Source organism: Scheffersomyces amazonensis (genome assembly GCF_036850825.1).
Source record: "Scheffersomyces amazonensis strain UFMG-HMD-26.3 chromosome Unknown RJT21scaffold_6, whole genome shotgun sequence".
In the NCBI taxonomy this organism is placed as follows: Eukaryota; Fungi; Ascomycota; class Pichiomycetes; order Serinales; family Debaryomycetaceae; genus Scheffersomyces; species Scheffersomyces amazonensis.
Genome location: NW_027042746.1, coordinates 714,242 through 734,911, shown reverse-complemented (window position 1 = coordinate 734,911; position 20,670 = coordinate 714,242). Strand labels below are relative to the sequence as shown.

General features: G+C 30.3%; 9 protein-coding genes and 1 non-coding gene across 10 annotated transcripts; 6 read left to right on the top strand and 4 right to left on the bottom strand. All coding sequences in view use genetic code 12, as the record gives it.

Moving 5' to 3' along the window:
- Positions 1 to 303: 303 nt before the first annotated feature.
- Positions 304 to 2,371, top strand: RJT21DRAFT_109061 (uncharacterized protein; the record flags this gene model as incomplete). The annotated part of the gene is made up of 2 exons (XM_064879888.1): positions 304 to 1,057; positions 1,091 to 2,371. 2 exons carry the CDS (start codon positions 304 to 306, stop codon positions 2,185 to 2,187), a joined length of 1,851 nt encoding a protein of 616 aa, XP_064736858.1. The 3' UTR covers positions 2,188 to 2,371.
- RJT21DRAFT_122419 (flavin-containing monooxygenase) lies at positions 2,372 to 4,111 on the top strand. The gene has a single exon (XM_064882393.1). The coding sequence runs from the start codon at positions 2,399 to 2,401 to the stop codon at positions 4,031 to 4,033; it is 1,635 nt and encodes a 544-aa protein (XP_064736857.1). The 5' UTR covers positions 2,372 to 2,398; the 3' UTR covers positions 4,034 to 4,111.
- Positions 4,112 to 4,292: 181 nt separating this feature from the next.
- Positions 4,293 to 6,367, top strand: RJT21DRAFT_133391 (flavin-containing monooxygenase). Its single transcript, XM_064883193.1, has one exon. It carries the CDS (start codon positions 4,523 to 4,525, stop codon positions 6,191 to 6,193), a length of 1,671 nt encoding a protein of 556 aa, XP_064736856.1. The 5' UTR covers positions 4,293 to 4,522; the 3' UTR covers positions 6,194 to 6,367.
- Positions 6,368 to 6,398: 31 nt separating this feature from the next.
- On the top strand, positions 6,399 to 8,555 carry GRS1 (glycine--tRNA ligase). The gene has a single exon (XM_064882392.1). It carries the CDS (start codon positions 6,519 to 6,521, stop codon positions 8,481 to 8,483), a length of 1,965 nt encoding a protein of 654 aa, XP_064736855.1. The 5' UTR covers positions 6,399 to 6,518; the 3' UTR covers positions 8,484 to 8,555.
- Positions 8,556 to 10,682, bottom strand: PRD1 (metalloendopeptidase). Its single transcript, XM_064882391.1, has one exon. The coding sequence runs from the start codon at positions 10,643 to 10,645 to the stop codon at positions 8,588 to 8,590; it is 2,058 nt and encodes a 685-aa protein (XP_064736854.1). The 5' UTR covers positions 10,646 to 10,682; the 3' UTR covers positions 8,556 to 8,587.
- Positions 10,683 to 11,983: 1,301 nt separating this feature from the next.
- Positions 11,984 to 12,065, top strand: RJT21DRAFT_t124. Its single transcript has one exon. It is a non-coding gene; the product is annotated as a tRNA-Pro (tRNA).
- Positions 12,066 to 12,294: 229 nt separating this feature from the next.
- Positions 12,295 to 14,390, bottom strand: RJT21DRAFT_122415 (uncharacterized protein). The gene has a single exon (XM_064882390.1). The coding sequence runs from the start codon at positions 14,367 to 14,369 to the stop codon at positions 12,351 to 12,353; it is 2,019 nt and encodes a 672-aa protein (XP_064736853.1). The 5' UTR covers positions 14,370 to 14,390; the 3' UTR covers positions 12,295 to 12,350.
- A 94-nt stretch (positions 14,391 to 14,484) lies between these two features.
- Positions 14,485 to 16,146, bottom strand: RJT21DRAFT_122414 (uncharacterized protein). The gene has a single exon (XM_064882389.1). The coding sequence runs from the start codon at positions 15,664 to 15,666 to the stop codon at positions 14,605 to 14,607; it is 1,062 nt and encodes a 353-aa protein (XP_064736852.1). The 5' UTR covers positions 15,667 to 16,146; the 3' UTR covers positions 14,485 to 14,604.
- A 200-nt stretch (positions 16,147 to 16,346) lies between these two features.
- Positions 16,347 to 18,935, bottom strand: RJT21DRAFT_141520 (uncharacterized protein; the record flags this gene model as incomplete). The annotated part of the gene is made up of 1 exon (XM_064883396.1): positions 16,347 to 18,935. The coding sequence occupies one exon, from the start codon at positions 18,933 to 18,935 to the stop codon at positions 16,347 to 16,349; it is 2,589 nt and encodes an 862-aa protein (XP_064736851.1).
- A 951-nt stretch (positions 18,936 to 19,886) lies between these two features.
- Positions 19,887 to 20,593, top strand: RPS27A (40S ribosomal protein eS27). Its single transcript, XM_064884872.1, has one exon. It carries the CDS (start codon positions 20,060 to 20,062, stop codon positions 20,306 to 20,308), a length of 249 nt encoding a protein of 82 aa, XP_064736850.1. The 5' UTR covers positions 19,887 to 20,059; the 3' UTR covers positions 20,309 to 20,593.
- Positions 20,594 to 20,670: the final 77 nt, after the last annotated feature.

Here is a 20,670-nt window from a genome sequence, read left to right as displayed (position 1 = left end):
ATCCTTTTCTTAATATTGGGAATCACACTCTACTAGTTGAGAGAATTTATTTACTTATAAATTGAGTGGTACAACTGTCCCTCATCCAAAATCCTTCTCTGTCCCTCCACAACATGCTGCAAATTGGTGATCCTGCATATATCCCAGATATACCAAATCCCATACAAAATTTCAGCGAGTTTATAACAACACAGTGTCTATATATGGATTGTTATAACAAATAATATTAGTCATATTCATACCATAACACTCAGACATGAGTGAAAACTAGAAGCTCAATTTAGAAAGTTACTTTTTTCCATAATGTCTGCTAGTTCCCTCCTTTTCGTGGTGTTTCTAATATCCCTGTTTGTATGGATATATAGATATATCTTTAAACATGACTTAATACAGAATTATACAAACAAATTGCATCTACCCAAGTCGAGAATCAATGAGTACATAGTGTCCAACTTAAATTACAGATTTAAAACGCGAATTATTCCCTTGGATGTAGACATTGACGATGATGATGATAATGATCTTGGCGATAAAATAAGAAGCCAACAACAAGAAATTAATCATATTAAAGAACTATTGGTGGGATTTAGTTTTGCTATAACTATAACATTAAGTATAGGTCTTATTGTATTAATGTTATGTGAATTGATAGATGTCATGAATGTAGACATCAGACTAGGACTTTTCCATTTTACCATAGATTCATTAATTATTCTACTTACAGTAGTACAACCATTTTTAATAATAAATTTACTAGTAAATCATGATATAATACCGTCAACTAAGAAGAATTATTACTCAAGTGGATTCACTATAGCATTATTTTTATTATGGTTTTTTGTATTACATAAATGTGGAGATTTGTCTCGATCTTTCGTCCCACCAAGATTATCAAATGATGAATCTTCTAAATATATTGATAGATCAATTCTTGAAAGAAAAATTAATGAAATATCAATTGCTGGTATAACTATTTTAGCAATTTTATCTGGAATTGGTTCTACGTCTACTCCATATAAATTATTTTCAATGGATATAATTCTTGATAGACTTTTAAGTGGTTCAAAATTTAATAAAGTTACAAAAGAAGGTGTAACTGAATCCGATATCAATTCAGCGATAGGATATTTCAATAATACAACTACTTTACTAAGAAATAGAAAACAAGATTTAAATAAGTATTTAGTAGCTAGTGGTGGTAGAACTTATAATGAAATTGACAATACCATTCATGAAAATGGTATACTATCTCATGAAGGAAAACCTAGAAGATTAGGAAATATTGTTCATAAAGTTCAATCATTTGCTAGTTTACCATTTTCTTCAGGAAATCTGGAAGAAAATGAGTTGAAACGAGAAATAGACTCTATAACTTCTTTACGGAATTCTTTATATAATGATATCACCAAGTTAATATCAAAATATCTTGAACAAAATGGTAAAAAGGAGACTTTTGAAAATGAGATTCTAAATACCTTATACAAATGGGGATACCTTGCACTTGGAATATATTGTGTTTATAGAATTATAAATGTTTTATTGATCAGGTTACCAAGACAATTATTTTATAGTACAGATACTAAGTTATATCAATTACATTCAGAAACAAATGTTATACAAGATGATGAACAGAAACTTGATCAAACTATTCAAACTCCCAGTAAAGATGCTTTAGCTACCACCTTAGCCAAAATAATTCTTTTATTTTTCAGAGATGCTTCAGTTTCAGAAACACAACTAGTTAATCAATTAAGTTTTGTGTTATCAGGTGGTTTATTCATATGTTCATTCTCCAATGTATTTAATACATTCCGTTCATTTACAAGATTTTTCCCACTGGGGTCATCCTCGCTGATGGCAAAGAGTTGGTTAAAACATATAATTATCGCGCAATTATTAGGAATTTACGTAATTGCCACTGCATTGTTAATTAGAACAAATTTACCGTCAAACCTTTCGAATCAAATTTCTAAAATTCTTTCATTATCAGGAAGTTCCATTAAAAGTGCAAGTGATTCAATTCAAGAAGTGGAGTTTATAGATAAATGGTTCGATAAAGTTTTTGGATTCACCGTCGTCATAACGTCTTGTCTGCTTGTGATTCGAAAATATTTCGATGAATCAAATCTTGACCCATATAGTCAAGAAGAATACGACGAAGAGAATCTATTAGAGGGATCAAGATAAGTTACACAAAGCCATGAAATATTACCGTATAGAGATAATTATAATTAACCGCAGAAATTTTTCCACATGCGATTAGCAACTGCTTTGAAAAAAAAAAGATTCTGTGGGGTAACCCTATCGTAAAGTATATATATATATATAATTAAGTATTAGGTAATTTTGATAATGAAAAGAAACTGGGTCTAACAGAACCTTGAGGTCGTAAATAATAATGTCAGTAGTAACTTTAACACAAGAATCTCATAAGAATCCAGATCCATTTAGAGTTAAGTATGAGGATGCAAATTTGGTTCTCGGACCTAAACCTAAAATTCCGATCAATGATGAATTACCCGTGATTGAGACAAGTTCAAAAGTAGCAATTATAGGGGCTGGATTTGGTGGTATGACTGTAGCTCATTCATGTTTGACGAAATTGAATATAGATGATTTTGTAATGTTTGATAAGCATGATAACTTTGGTGGTACTTGGTATGTTAATACCTATCCAGGATGTGCTTGTGATATTCCTGCCTTATGGTATTCATTTTCATTTGAATTGAACAATAATTGGAGTCGTATTCAACCTCCTCAATTTGAGATGGAGGAATACATTCTTAAAGTTGCTGAAAAGTATAATTTACAAAAGTATGCCAAGTTCAAAACAGCAGTTACTCGTTTAGAATATAACGATGAAGCAGCAAATTGGACTATGTACATACGTGATTTGACTAATGGACAATTGATTAAACATACAGCAGAGATTGTTACTTCTTGTCAAGGTAGTTTGGTTAATCCAATTCATTATAATGCTAAAGGTTTAGAAGACTTTCAAGGAGTATATATGCATTCTGCTGTTTATAATCATGATGTATCTTTGGAAGGTAAGAATATTGCAGTAATTGGTAATGGTTGTTCAGCTAATCAACTAGTTCCAAATATATTAAGCAATTATAAGCCAAAGTCTGTCACTCAAATTTTCAAATCAAAGCATTATATTATGCCACCAGTTCCTAGAGCACTTCAATGGTTGTACAGGTTTTTGTCCTTCTCGTTCTTGGGATTGACTCTTGTTAGACTATTAACCATTGCAATTGCTGAAGCCAGGTTTCCTCTTTATAAGGGAAATGGAATCTTTTCAAACATTGTTCGCCGGATTAACACAAGATCTTCCAGAAATTATATTCAAAAGCAAGCTCCTAAAAAGTACCACGATTTACTTACTCCTGATTTTAAGATTGGTTGCAAAAGAATGATTTACGATTACCAATATGTTCCCTCATTACATGATGAAAGAGTTACAATTACTGATGATGCTGTAGACCATATTACGAAAGATTCTATAGTATTCAAAAATGGAAAGGAAAAGAAAGTTGATATCATTATCGCTTGTACAGGTTATGATGTGAATAAGAGTTACCAAAACTACGAAATCATTGGTCGTAAAGAGAAAGATGTAGGTAAAATCTGGGCAAATGATGGAGGTAGTGCTTATCAAACTGTTTTATTAAGAGATGCACCAAATCTTTTCTTTATTGCTGGACCAAATTCTGCTACTGGACATTCTTCCGTTGTTATGGCAATTGAAAACGGTTGTACATACTTTGAAAAGTTAATCAAGCCAGTATTAGCTGGTAAATATAAATCAGTATGTGTAAAGACAGAGAAATACAAACAATGGTATGTTGATACACAAAATGAATTACACAATTCAGTTTTTGGTACTGCCTTTGGTGGATGTGTTTCTTGGTATGGAGATGGTCATGTCAACTCGTCAACTTATCCATACTCTCAGATAAGATTCTGGTGGGAAATGACCCATCCTCGTTATAAGGATATAGACTACGAACCTTTAGATAACAAATAGAGTTATAAAGCATCAGTAAATCCACAAATTTGATGGGTAATAAATATTACGTAATGTAAATATATATTATAACAATCTAAAGTACTATAAATGGTCCCAAAATAGATGCGCACACCTGGGTGGTAGCAAAACTTTGCTCCCATTCAAAACGTGCAACCTAACAATACATTACCTCTCGTTACGACAAGTAATGATTACAAAAACATAATAATTGGATCTCAGTAATATGACTCTGCAACGAGGCCATAATTCGAAAATCGTGCAATTTGCGCTTTGTTCAGTAAAAATGATTTTCTGAAATTAGCTCCCTATCAGACAACACCATGTGGGGGGGCATTTTAAAAGTTATTTATACGCACCACGTATAATTATGCCTATTTTACTTAGTACTTGTTTTCATTTTGTATACGAAAACACAACTTGTAGTTTATATATACGATTTATTCTTTTCTTAATGGCAGATTATATAGTCTTAACCGTAAGCAAGAAATGTCAACTATTACATTACCACTTGAGTCTCATAGCAATCCTAGACCTTTTCGCATCAAACATGAGGATGCGAATGCAGTTTTAGGTGCAAAATCCACTACACCTGTAAATGATGTATTACCAACAATAGAAACAAGTTCTAAAGTTGCTATCATAGGAGCAGGTTTTGCAGGAATTACAACCTCTATTACTTGTTTAGAAAAGTTGATGGAAGATGATATAGTTATCTTTGAAAAACATGATAATTTCGGAGGAACATGGTATGCTAATACTTATCCTGGGTGCGCATCAGATATCCCTGCGTTATGGTACTCATTATCATATGCCTTAAATACAAACTGGAGTCGTATTCAACCACCACAATATGAATTAGAAGAGTATATCCTTGAGGTGGTTAAGAAATATAATTTAAGAAAGTATGCACAATTTAAGCGAGTAGTAACTAAATTGGTGTATAATGAAAAGGCTGCAAACTGGACCATGTTCATTCGAGATCTTACAAATGGACAATTAATTAAACACACTGCTAAAATAGTTGCATCTTGTCAAGGTGGTCTAGTGAACCCAAGACACTTTGAAGCAAAGGGTTTAGAAGATTTCCAGGGCCATTATATGCACTCAGCCATTTGGGATCATGATGTATCCTTAGAAGGTAAGAATGTGACAGTTATAGGTAATGGATGTTCAGCAAACCAAGTAGTTCCTAGAATACTAAAAGATTATAATCCTAAATCAGTAACTCAAATTGTTAGATCAAAGCATTATATATATCCACCCCTTCCATACTTTATTTATCAGATTTATCAATTCCTTTCGTTTTCCTTTTTTGGTTTGTTTTTAATTCGTTGGGTTGTATGTATACTTTCTGAAATAAAATACCCACTCTCTAAGAGAGGAGCTTTCGGAAGTTTCCTTCGATGGATTATTAGAAAACAGTCGTTAGAATATATGACATCTGCTGCACCTGAGAAATATCATGAAAAGCTAATTCCTAATTATAAAATTGGGTGCAAAAGATTAATATTTGATTATGATTATTTACCATGCCTCCATGATGAAAAAATGTTACTTACCGACAAGCCCATTGATCATATCACAAAGGATTCTATTGTTTTCACTGACTCAGAAGAGGTGAAAGCTGATATAATTATAGCTTGTACTGGTTATGACTTTAGAAAAAGTTTCCATTCATATGAAATAATTGGCCGCAAAGGAACTGATATTGGTGCTATATGGACCAAAGAAGGGCCCAGTGCTTACAAAACTGTCTTAGTTAGAGATTGTCCTAATTTCTTTTTCATTGGTGGTCCCAATGCATCTCCAGGTCATTCATCTGTAATCATGTCCCTTGAAAGTAGTTGTATATTCTTTGAAAAGCTCTCATATCAGATATTAAGAGGTAGAATTATTTCTATTTGTGTCAAAACCGAGAAATATAATGAATGGTATAAAACTACACAAGAAGAATTACAAAAAGCTGTATTTGGTACTCCATATGGTGGATGTACAGCCTGGTTCAATGATGGTAAATATAATACTGCTACTTATCCTTATTCACAAATACATTTCTGGTGGGTAATGAGTCATCCTATTTGGAAAGATTTGGATCTTGAGGAACCTGACCTCAAAAGAAGAAGAATTATAAGAAAATTAAGATTCAAAAGAGATTAGTCATCTCTCTGCTTTACCTTCACTTCTATACATATCCTATATAGTCTAACCCCACTCTACTATTGTATTTCATACCTTATTTTAAATATTTTAATAATTTAATAGTAACTAATATTGTGAATCATCTGGTAGTGCACGGACCAACAATGATTATAGCTGAAAAAAAATTTGGCGATTACTCTTTTGGGCCACCAAGCTTGATGAACTACAATTCTGTAGAAGGATAAAATTAGTCATTCTTCACTTATATTAAGTGTTCTTAAAGGTGACAATTCGACGCTTACTAAATCGCAACAGGACCCTATTACGTGTAATAACTGCTAAGATGTCAAGTAGTGCAGTGACTGCTCCTTTTAATAGGGATGCCTTAGAACAAGTGTTAAAGAGAAGATTCTTCTTTGCTCCAGCTTTTGAATTATATGGTGGTGTATCTGGTTTATTTGATTATGGTCCACCAGGTTGTGCTTTCCAAGCCAATATTGTTGATACTTGGAGAAAACATTTTATTTTAGAAGAAGATATGTTAGAAGTTGATTGTACCATGCTTACACCTCATGAAGTTTTAAAAACTTCTGGTCATGTTGATAAATTCGCTGATTGGATGTGTAAAGATTTAAAAACTGGTGAAATCTTTAGAGCTGATCATTTAGTTGAAGAAGTTTTAGAATCCAGATTAAAGGGTGATAAAGCTGCCAGAGGTATTAAAGTTGAAGAAGAAGAAGATGAAGATAAAAAGAAAAGAAAGAAGAAAGTTAAGGAAATTAAGAATGTTAAATTAGATGATGAAGTTGTTAAAGAATATGAAAATATTTTAGCCCAAATTGATGGATTCTCTGGTCCTCAATTAGGTGAATTAATTGTTAAATATGATATCACTAACCCATCCACTGGTGGTAAGTTAGAACCACCAATTGAATTTAATTTAATGTTTGAAACTGCTATTGGTCCATCTGGTAACTTGAAAGGTTATTTAAGACCAGAAACTGCTCAAGGTCAATTCTTAAATTTCAATAAATTATTAGAATTTAACAATGAAAAGATGCCTTTTGCTTCTGCATCTATTGGTAAATCTTTTAGAAATGAAATTGCTCCAAGAGCTGGTTTATTAAGAGTTCGTGAATTTTTAATGGCAGAAATTGAACATTTTGTTGATCCAGAAGATAAATCTCATCCTAAATTTAATCAAGTTAAGGATATAAAATTACGTTTCTTACCAAGTGGTGTTCAAGAATCTGGTTCTACTGAATTAATTGAAAAGACTATTGGTGAAGCTGTTTCTACTGGTTTAGTTGATAATGAAACTCTTGGTTATTTTATTGCTAGAATTTATTTATTCTTACTTAAAATTGGGGTTGATACTAATAGAATAAGATTTAGACAACATATGAGTAATGAAATGGCTCATTATGCTTCTGATTGTTGGGATGCTGAATTACAAACTTCTTATGGTTGGATAGAATGTGTAGGATGTGCCGATAGATCTGCTTATGATTTAAGTGTTCATGCTGCTAAAACTGGAGAAAAATTAGTTGTTAGACAACCATTACCTGAACCAATAACTGTTGAAAAGTTTGAAATTGAAATTTCCAAGAAGAAATTTGGTCCTAAATTTAGAAAGGATGCTGGTAGTATTGAAAAATGGTTATTAGAAAGAAATCAAACTGATTTAGAATCTTTAGGTAATGAATTAACTGCTAATGGTAAAATTGTTATTAAAGTTCCTGGTGTTGAAGGTGAAACTGAATTAGATACTGAATTAATTAAAATTGAAAAAGTTAAGAGAACTGAACATATTCGTGAATTTACTCCAAATGTTATTGAACCATCATTTGGTATTGGACGTATCATTTATTCTATTTTTGAACATCAATTCTGGTCTAGACCAGAAGATGTTGATAGATCTGTTTTATCTTTACCACCATTAGTTGCTCCAACTAAAGTTTTATTAGTTCCATTATCTAATAGTGCTGAATTAAAACCAATTGTTGAAAAAGTTTCTAATGTTTTAAGAAAGAATCAAATTCCATTTAAAGTAGATGATTCTTCTGCTTCTATTGGTAAAAGATATGCTAGAAATGATGAATTAGGTACTCCATTTGGTATTACTATTGATTTTGAATCTCTTAAAGATGAATCTGTTACTTTAAGAGAAAGAGATTCTACTAAACAAGTTAGAGGTTCTTATGAAGATATTATTGATGCTATTAAACAAGTTACTTATTTTGGTAGTTCATGGGCTGAAGGTACTGCAAAACTTACTCCATTTGAATCTCAATCTACTGATGCTTAGATCTACATAGATTTTCTTGTATAAATTGATATATATATATGTTATTTTACGATTCCATACTTAATTATTATGTAAATTAATCACCAAGCACTAAGCACTAAGTACTAAGCACTACCAAAGATCTCTTCTAAGAAAGCTTCAGAATTAGGTTTTCTACCTAATAATTCAATAAGATTATCCATAATCTCTCTTGAACCTCCTCTCTTTAAAATGATATCTCTGTATCTAATACCACTCTCAGTATTCATTAAATCTTTCTTAAATAAAGTATAGAAAATATCAGCTGAAAATACTGATGAATATAAATATCCATAATAACCACTTTCATAACCTCCAGCAATATGTCCAAATGATGCATAACCTTTAGTTGGAATTCCTCCACTTGAAACCATAGCAATTTCTTCTCTCATTTCATTCCAATATTTAGTTAAATCTAATTTATCTAATTCTTCTTTAGTTGATATAGTATGTAATTTCATATCAAAAAGTCCAAAATGTAATTGACGTAAATTAAATAATCCATTATTAACATTTTTACTTTTAACCAATTGATCAACTAAATCATCACTAATAACTTCACCAGTTTCATAATGAGATGATAAAAATTTAAGTTGTTCTTTATCCCAAGTCCAATATTCTAACATTTGTGAAGGAGTTTCAACAAAATCTCTTTCAACATGAGTACCATGGAATCTAGCATAAATAGTTTTAGATAATATATTATGAATTCCATGACCTAATTCATGGAAAAAAGTAGTAACTTCAGAATGTTTTAATAATGAAGGCTTTTCTGGTGATGGTTTAGTAAAATTACATACTAATGCAGTAACTGGTGTATGTCTTGTTTTACCATCAGCTTCTAAATAACCTGGACCTAATCCAAAATTAGCTGCATGAGTATATTTACCTTCTCTTGGATGCATATCAAAATAAATCCAACCCATAAATTCAGGTTTAGGTTCACCATACTTTATATTTTGATAAACTCCAAACATCTTTACATCTGGATGCCAAGTTGAACCCTTAGGAGGATTATCAATTTTAACAAATTTAATATCAAGTAATTGTTCATAAATTTCAAGCATTTTAGCAATAGTTTGATCCATTGGATAATATTCTGCAATTTTAATATTATCAACTTTATACTCTTTTTCCAATAATAATTCATTGTAAAAACTATAATCCCAAGCATAATATTCATCTTGAGCTTCTAAACCATTAATTTTTAAATCTTCATTTTTGAATTCTCTCATTTTAGCTATTTCCTTATTTCCTAAAGGTTTTAATTTAGCCTTTAAATCATCTAAAAAGTCGACGACAGTCTTTTGAGTCTTAGCCATTCTATCTTCTAAAACATAATCAGCATAGGTTTCATAACCTAATGCCTTAGCAAGATCATATCTGATCTTAATAATTTTTTCTAAAATTTCGGCATTTTGAGGACATTTATTTTGAGCTCCTACATAAGTTAACTTTCTTGTATTTTGATTCTTAGCATATTGTAAGACAGGGACATATTCTGGATATTTATATCTCATCTTGAATTTTTCAACTCCATCTTCAGTGATTTTTTCTAATTGTTTAAATGTATCTGGTGGAATTCCATCAAGTTCTTCAGCTGTAAAAATGAGATAATCATTTTCTTCATTTAAATTTCTTCCAAAAGAAAGTGATAAATTGCTTAATTCAACCTTTAATTTCTTAACTAAATTTCTTTCATCTTCAGGTAATGCTAACCCATTTCTCTTATAATAAGAGACAATTTTTTCAAGATATCTCTTTTGTTCTGGTTCAATATCTTTATCCTTAACAGATTCATATAATTCATTAAAAACTTTAAAGACATCTGGTCTTAAATTTTGTTCAATTGCTGCTTCTTCCATCTCCTTTTCAGCTTTAGTAGAAGCTTCTCTTAATTCTTTATCAGCTGAAACATGAAGGTAAAAAGTAATTTGACTGGTAAGAAATGAAGTTTCATTAGCATGTTGAGCAAATGGTTCAAGTACATTCTCTAAAGTTGGGGTAGAAATACTAGCAATTTTATCATTAAATTGTTTCTCCTTTTCTATTAATTCTGCTCCAATCTTTTCTACTTCTTCAGGAGTATGTTCCCAAAGTGGGTAACTTTGCTTAGAAATTAATTCTTGAAAATCAATTGACATTGTATTAGTTCAATTCTTTATTGTCTTGTATCAATTGCCTTAGTAAGTGATGGCGATCTCCAGGTTTTTATAATTTTGCGAGGAGTGAAAAATTCCGTGCCAATCTCACGTACGGCTAATTATAGCCTATAGTATACTTGCGCCTAAACTTGGCGGAGTCACTTACACAAATATGTATAAGTCATATATCCAAACTATTCTTTTAAATTCTATGTGTCAATTGAGCCTCTTTTCTTTCGGCTTGTACATTCTGATCTTTATGGATATAACTAAATCACCTTTAATTATTACAAGTGAACGCCATGTAGGAAGTATATGTCCCAATAACACAATTAATACAATAACCCATTTGGAATGAACTTTGGATTTGAGAAGGATGTAGGCGACAGTATTGGGGAATATATTGAAGACGATATTGATTGGTGATAGAGTACTTAATGACAATTTAGATTGACCATTCTGACTTTGGACTCGAATACTTGAACACACGCCGTGGAAATAGATAGGTAACAATAGGCAAACCATATAAATGGTTAATCCCAATGCATCTTGCCACATATGCATAGACCTTATATATTAATATTTTATTACTAAAGAAGTGAATCTGTAACAAGACAAAATATATAACAGTAGGCAAAATATTTACTTTTGGTTGCAAAATGATACCACCAATATAGAAGCAACAACTTTTTTATAGTACATATTATTTTTCCATATACAAGCATTCATTAAAGCATAGTGAAATAAATATATATAGATCTTCTACTGCATATATTCTTTACTTATATATAAAACAATTAGTTCATATCTATAGTAGTTATTCTTTTTTGATTAGTCTTGGTTATACTATACTGAGCAAAACATAATTATAAGCAGCCTTACTGTAGATTTTGTGATGTACTAAGATCAATTCGACACTCTATTACCTATTATAGTTCTTATTTTTCAGATACTTTTTTATTTTGTGTAGACAATGACATTATCAAGTACAACACACATTCTAATACTGTCTGAAATATTACTATTATGACATGTATCATAATCATTTTGCAAAAATGTCGATAGTTCAAAGAGGCTACTTTAGTCGCCTGCGCGATGTGCGGCTTAAGCTTCTCGAAACTTGAATGATACTGCAGGTAATACACACAAACAAAAATTAGAATGCTCACTTTAAAACTGCAAAAAAAGAAATCAACCTTTTTTCCCACAACCCATACGCTGCAGCACTCTGTACTTCACTACGAGGTGTACACTACGCCGCTCTATCGAATAAATAATTTTTAGTAACAGATCTCCACACCTAAACCTTTAATGAAAAAACAATTAAAACATGAATAAGGGAGTGTGGTCTAGTGGTATGATTCTCGCTTTGGGTTACCAAGCATGCGAGAGGCCCAGGGTTCAATTCCCTGCTCTCCCCTTTTTTTTTGATTAATTTTGGTTGAGTTATACCTAAATTAAGAATCCCCCTATTTTTTTTTTTGCAACTCTACCCTTGTTGGCTAAGTTTCAGATCTAACTTTTTCATTCGTCTTATAATCCTAATGAAATACATGAATTGGGAATTATGATGTCTTGTAATATTTAGAAGAACATTTTAAAAGCCAATAGGGTTCCTAATACATTTTTTTTGCAGCATTACTTCTGAGCTAATTACTTATATTCAAGAAATATGCTAATTTATTGTAAAATACAATTTATACGTCTAAACTACAAATACTTCTACTAATTTACCAAAATCAAGACCATCACCACTATTCATATCAAAAATCTTAACACCATCAAGATTGAAAATCCCCTTAGAAATACCAATAAATTGTATATCAGTTTCAAATACTGTATTTGGATCTAATGGACCAATTCTAACATCATTATTAAGTATAATTACTCCACTAGTATTGATTCTTAAACTATTATATAATGAATAAAGTTGAATTTTATTATAAACTATGACTTCATTATTTTTATTAACAGTATTATTTGCATTGTTAATATTATTAATTAAATTGGAAGAAGAAATATTATTACTTGTAGTATTTGAACTGTATACTGGATTAAAATGTATAGGATCTTGAACAAGTAAAGATAAATTTAATCTATTTGAAGAATTATTTATTGCTTGAATTTTCCAATTAATTATTTCTCCTAATTTAATACTAAGTTTACCTTCAAATGTAAGTTTTAATCCTGATAATGATGAATTACTATTTGTTGTTAAATTTACTGTCACTGATGATGCAGCTGATCCCATAAGATTCTTTTTCTTGGAACTATTTATACTTGATAAAGATGCATTGGAATTTGATAATTGCATATTTGAATTATATAAATTATTACCACTAGGACTTTTTAATTTATATAAACTATTCATTATAGCTGATTTCCTTGTACTTGAATTTTTTGTAATAGGAATAGTTTGAACTGGTTGAGGTTGAGGTTGTGATTGTATTTGTGAGTAATATGTATTTGTCTTCAATAAATTATTGATTGGAGGAGCAATTATATTGAAATCCAAATATGGAGACCAACTTGTAGTTATAATATTACTTACTACTTCCATTGTATTAATCTCAGGAACATATTTTTGAACTTGTAAAGTTAATTTGATACCTACAGGTTTAGTAAATTGATAATTATTATTGACATCTATACTTTTTGTCTCAGTATCCAAATACTCATTATTAATTAACTTATAAGTTAAATTAACCCCATCTATAACTTTAAATTCAATTGGAAAACTAAGATTTTGAGATTTAATTTCTTCTACTTTCCCAAATTTAAAATCCATTGATACATTCAATATTTTAAAATAATAATGTTCTAATTCATTTTGAGTAAAGGTTTTACTTAATTCATCAGAAGCTTCTATATTTAATGTTGCCAATAAAAGATTATTTCTACCGGCTGGCTTAGTTGATTTTAATTTAATCACTAATGAAGGTGATACAGGTATACTTATTGTGGCTTTATGAGTTTCCCTAATTCCATTATTAATTATTATCAGATCTGACGTACGCTCCATTGACAAATCAGGATTAGCAGTAGATGATAATTCGTCACTTTGTTGAATACTGATAGGCTCTATAATTTTCTTTGATAAGGAGAATTTAGTATCAGACAATGAATTGATTAATATTTGATTATTTAATTCTGATAATATGTTTTTATCTTCATCAGGAGTATAATTTTGTAATGTTTCATTACTCTTTAAAGGAGTTATTATTCCATCAGATAATTCAAGATCTTGTTCATTAAGGAAGCATGATAATACAAGATTTGGATTAGAGAATTTCTTCTTTGGATATGTTATGGGTACTTCAAATTTCCATATTATATAGTGATCTTCATTGGAAATACCCGAGAAGACAATATCTTTGTCTTGTAGAGTTTTACTTAGTACACCATAATTATTGAATAATTTATTGTGATTACCATCACCATTACCATTACTACTATTGTCATCTGTTGGGATTTGAACAGTACTTTTATAAGTCAGATCATAAGGATTATCTGCTGCATCTGCAGGAAGAATCGTTACATCGAGATACACTGGAGTTAAACGAGGTTTATCCTTAGTCTTATAAATAATATATCCAGTAATTGATTCTTCATAAAACACAAGAAGTCGATTTTTCACCGAACTTATATGAAATAGGAACTTATCAATTGAGCTCAATGAACTCAACCTATCCACCCTATGAGGTATTACTATTGATAGACTCATAAGTATGGTGTATTATCCAGATATGTAGTTCGTACGACTAGTTGATTCACTATATATTTTTTTAGTAGTACGCATTTTTCATATACGTCTATGATTTTGTTACTGTTCTTTAGTGCTCATATACAAATACATAAGGAGACATCAATGGATAAAGGGTATCATATATTATATTATATTATATGAAGTTTGTTTTGTTTTTACTATATTACAACTAAGGGGACTATGCTAAATGTATTTAATAACCGATATATAACCCACCTTGACGTTCGTCCAATTCGTCAACAATGTAGGTTACAGCATCAGATTTTGGATCCCAACCAAGTTTAGCTGTACATGAAATATTTTTAAGTAAAGGTAATCTACCTTCATTTAAAGCTAAAGCTAAATCAATTGGATCAAGTTTTGTAGATGTTCCTAACATACCACTACTATTAATATATAAATTTTTTAAAGGTCGAGGATATTCTAAATATCTTAAAAATCCCTGATCAAAAAATGCACTAGATACATAATCTACGGCAATTTCTAATGTTATAAGATTAGGACAATATTGGAATACATAATCAAGTGTACTCTTTCTTAATCCTGGCATAGGATATTGAACTCTTAATGTTTTTAAATGCATTCCATACCTATACATAATTTGTCTTAACCCTATATCTGAAATATATGGACAATGAGCAAATTCAAGTCCAGTAATTGTAGGAGGGAAATTAGAATGATAAAGAAAATCATCAGATATACCTCCAGAAACTCTTAAAAATGAAAGTTTACTAGGCCATGTTATACTTTCAAAATCATTTATTTCAATTGATGAACGAGGAAATGATAAATGAGTTAAATTTGGTAAATTCTTGATTGATTTAAATAATTCTTCAAGGTTTAAAGTTTCTGATACTAAGCTTAGATCTAAGATTCTTAAAGCTTCACAATTTTTAAGGGCAATTAAAGGTCCTAATCCAAAACTTGTTTGAGGAGCTACAAAGGCTTCTAAATTTAATCGAGAACGTTTTAATAATTTAGCCACATATGCATTTTTACCAGATTGAATAATATATGATAAATCTAATATATGAATATTATTACCAATAGTTTTATTATTTGATATGGTTTCCACAAATGAAAAAAAATTAGTAGCTTTCAATTTAGGACATCTATAAAGTAATGGTCTAATAATATAATAAAATAATTTGCATACTCTCATAAATTTAGGTTTTAATTTACCTTTATATAATAAGATTTCAAAGATAGTAACAAATATTTCTATTGGTAATTTCATTAAATGATCTTCATTCATTTGATGTTCTATCGCTTGTTCAATCTTCTCTTCATAATCTTCATTTCCTTGATTCAAACAACATTTTAGTACATCAATCTTTTCAAATTGTGATCGAGGCCATATCTTACTCTTATAATTAGTTTGATTAGTAAGAACATAGATGGATCGTATATTTAAATTTGATTTCCGATTAAAGTCTTTATAATTCCCCTGTTGATCTTTAGATGCTAAGGCAAATGAACCATTCTCTTCAATATTCTCTTCATTATCATTATCTTCATCACTACTATTCCCAGTTTCTGTAAAACTAGATTTATAGACGTACCTCCTATAAGGAGGACGAATCTTCTTAGGACGTCGCTTGTTGGCTATTTTGAAAACTGATTAATTGTGTCCGAGTTGAAAAGACTTTATTATATACACTAAAGATCTATTCAAGCTTGTACACCTATATAAAGTATGAAGTAATACTGAGAGTTACCTCTTCCCCATCTCCATCTCGGCTTCTTTGACGGATTTGGTGATATCGCACTTTTTCTCCGGAGTACATAGATTTTTTTCTGCCACGGTTTTTGGCTGCGGAGATGCGAAAAAACAATCTTTAATATTAATGGGTTGCTAATTACGTATTGCACACTATATAAGACATTAAATTAATGCTGGAGATTATTAAAGAACAGTAACGATATTCTTCTCAATCATTCAGCATAAAGATTTACTGGAGTATTTTTGGGAAACCCATAAGCATCGAATTTAGTATTGGATTCTAAATTAGAGTTATCCAATATCTTTTGTAATAAGATATCTCTCATTCTCATTTGACGTTTTTCATAAATAATATTATCTTCATCCATTTGAGTTCGTCCATTATCACTTCTCAGTAAGTGTAATTGTTTCATACCTTTGAAATTATTATTATTATTATTATTATTATTATCATTATTACTCTTACTATGTTTTTTATTACTAGTAGATCTCCTTAAAGGAATTTGTTCCAGAGACGATACATCACTATAATCTTCATTTCCTGAAAAGTAGTTCTGAGCAATATGGATAGGATTAATAACAAGAAACTTGAGCCAGATTTTAGGTAAAAAGATCATAATCTCGAAATATATCTCTAATAAATTCAATGGAATCTTTGTAAAAATAAGAATTAAGAAATTTTTCAATTGCCTCACTGGCTGCAAACCTTCATCAAATTTTTGTAACGAACTAAGGATAAAATCAAAATTCAGAAATATATAAGTATTACATAATTCCCAACTTTTAACCTTGATGAGGCAAAGCTTTTCATAGTGATGGTGAATTTCACTTTGGATACTTTGGAGTAATTTTGGCAAAATCTTATTTTGAACCATTTTTCTTATAACAAATGGATCCTTAATTATATCAATCAAGGAGATTTCATTTCGAATATCATGAATGTAAGTTATAGTTCTTCTTAATGTTGAAAAAGAACCTCTTTTCCTTTTTTTATTAAGTATTTCATTTTCTTCATTATTTGCTTCATCAATCTCAACCGGAAGTGGTCCAAATAAAGGGGAACCAACTGAAATTGGTTGATTGGCAGCCCCATAGCCAATATCTTCAATAATCTGATTACTATTTTTCCCTCGTAATATTTCAACATTAGATGCTAAAGGTACTCCATGCAATGAACAACAGTCTATCTCAAATGAATGACTTTTCAGTAAGGGTGATTGAGGTTTGTCTATTTCATTGACATTTTCATTTTGGTAACTAGATGTTCTACTCATGTCTTCTTCAAATATAGTTTTCATCTTGTTGGCCTTCAAAGTTGAACTAATAGGTTCCCCTTCTTCTAGATTCAAATTTAAAGGGAATGGCTTGACATACATGTTGGATGCATTCTTAAGTGTTTGGGATGATGAAGCGAGGGAAGAACGAGACTTTTTAGTCTTCTTGATTTCACTAACCGCAGATTCTAACTTTGTAATATTTGAATTTATATTGGAAAATTCATTACTCTGAGTATTCAATAATTTTTCAATTAATTCCATTTGCAATTGTGAATGCTCTTGTAAATTATCAAACTTAGAATCATTCTGTTGTCTTTCCTTTTGTAATATAGTATCAACCAATTCCTGATGTAAGATCTTTTGTTCTTGCTTTGAAGTATCCATACTAATATGTATTAATTGAAATAATTGCTCAAAGCCAACCTTAAGGAATTGAATTAATGATAATTCATTTTGAACAACAGATTGATGAGGTAAGAACAAATTCAAATTATGTTCAGTCAATAACCCATACTCATTATTTTCACTTTCAAATTCATCCATATGTTCAGTTGAATCTCTTTGTAATTTCTCAGCAAACGCAACTATAACTCTGAACAATTGCCAGAACTGGAATAAACCAATATTAAAATTATTAAAAACAATCTTCTTTCTTGATTCTTCAATTATAATATTATTTCTAGACCATACCATTAATACTGAACCAAACACAGATAATAATACAGCCAATAATATAGATAATTTTTCATAATAAAGAATCTTTTTAACTAATCCAATTCTATTACATAAGATTTCATCATTTAATAATTTATTCTCTGAAGTTAAAAGTTGTTGTTCATTCAACAGCTTTTGATTAATAAGTTTAGAATTAATATGATTAATTAATTTTAATTTTGTTTCTCTTAATTGTTTAGACCAATTCCAAGGCCATTCAATAGTAAATTTTATTGCACAACTAACTAATATAATCATAAAACAATCAGTAATAAGATTTGCTAAATCTTCAGATGTATTTGTAGTTGAATTATTTGAAGGAATAGTTATGGCTATAATTGAAGGTAATAAAATTATAGCTAAAGTGAAATATTTAATTATGAATTGTTTAACCTTAGATTCTGATTTATAAGATTTAGAACCTATTGGATGAATAGCTGAATCTACATCAAAATTTAATTCATCTAAATCATCATAAGGATCACTTGAAATTCTTGAAACTCTTGAATATACACTACCATTATAACTATTTGATTTCTTCTTACTAAGATTTAAATTATTGTTTATAGTACTATCAGTAGAATGACGACGTTGAAGTATAGTAATATCTGAGAAATGGCGCAGATTTCTACGAGATGATTTATTATGATCTTGTTGATAATTATTAATATTAATATTATTTTTAGAATCCATATTATTACCATAATAATAATGATGGTGATTATTACTTTCTTTTGAATTAGGTGAATCTGATTGTGGAGATGTTGGTACACTAATGTAACCGCCACCCTTAAGCTTTCTTGCATCCATTATGATAAGTTAGAGATTTTGTTAATTAAATGACTAGAACTATGAGAAATAACAACGATTTAAATATTACAATTACTTTTAGAAAATCACCTTTTATCTAATTATATATTCTTAACTAATCTTTATTTACATATTTACGGTTCTGGGCCCCCATCAATTTGGCTGCTACTTTATCAATTCCTTCGCGTGCAGTTTGTGTTGGTTTGATTTTGTGGATCAAATGCGGAGTGCGCAACTTACGGTAGCGACTAAACCTTATAAAATATTAGGGAACAACAATAACAACAACACGATGGGTTCGCCGATGCCAGGAGATTTTTCGCGATTGTACCCTGTATTAAAAACTGAAGTATAAGGGACTACTGACTTTATTTTACTTCAATTAAGAGTAAACTACAAGATATGTATATATATATTTATATGGAGGAAAACACTGAACTAGAACATAGCTAGAAGTGTACAGCTTTGTTTTGATTCTCGAACCAAAAATTTTTTTAATCCCCGAAGATCACTGTAGATTGTGCAGAACTCTGCATTGTCAGTGTGTTATTAATATTAGTTGTCCACCGTGTTTTACGAACAATGGCCAAGATTAAATAGTGTTAGTGTTATTTGTTTAAAGATTATTTCTATGGTTATGTAAAGCAATCTGTAGTTGTTATGGACTGGCTCAATAAAATAGATGTAGTGTCAATCATAACATTTAAAGATTTGAGTATTTATCACCACACTTTTTTATAGAATTGTACATAACAATAGTAAGCGTCTATCTGCATAGAGTAAGACAAATTGATCATTGGTAACCAGTTGACCAGTGACATGTGATAATAGTACGCAAGATTGTTTAACCTTTTTTAAGGGTAAACTTAATTTAGTGGAAATATCTTTTTTCTATAATTAGGCTAGTAAACCTAGTAGTTTTTCTAGTGCATTTTCACTCTACCAGATTTCAGAGTTCAGAAATGAGATGATCACGAGTCTGAGCGCACGCGACAGATGGCCCAAAGTAAAATGAAAAATTGTGAAAATTTGATCCACTAGAAATTTGTGAGGAGAAGAAAGAAAAAAATTTTCCGTAAGGGATAACTCTTTCTTCCTATTCTAGTTAATTACATTACATCACCATGGTTTTAGTTCAAGATTTATTACACCCAACTGCTGAATCAGAAGCTCATAGACATAAGTTAAAAACTTTAGTACAAGGTCCAAGATCTTATTTTATGGATGTTAAATGTCAAGGATGTCTCACCATTACTACTGTCTTTTCTCATGCTCAAACTGCTGTCACCTGTGATAACTGTTCAACTGTTTTATGTACCCCAACTGGTGGTAAGGCCAAGTTATCTGAAGGATGTTCTTTCAGAAGAAAGTAAATGGCTTGATAGATCGATTGATTGATGATTGATTAATTGATGATTGATTGATTAATTCATTGATGTTAATCCTTAAATAGGCATGGCTGGTGCCACTGTAATTTTGAAAGGCGCACGCCCTGTCCATTTTCCTTCACTTGACTTTATAAGTGTGCATCATCATCATCATCATCATCATCATCAACAACATCATTACAGTTTAACGCATATAATTTAATTCATCACCAATTCCTTCAAGAATTGTAATCTAATGACACAGTAAATACTCAGCATGGTTCTTTTCAATTTTGTCTAGTTTTATAGTACACTATTTCTTCTTACTATTATTTTTTCACTTTTTATCAGGTTCTAATGTATTATAG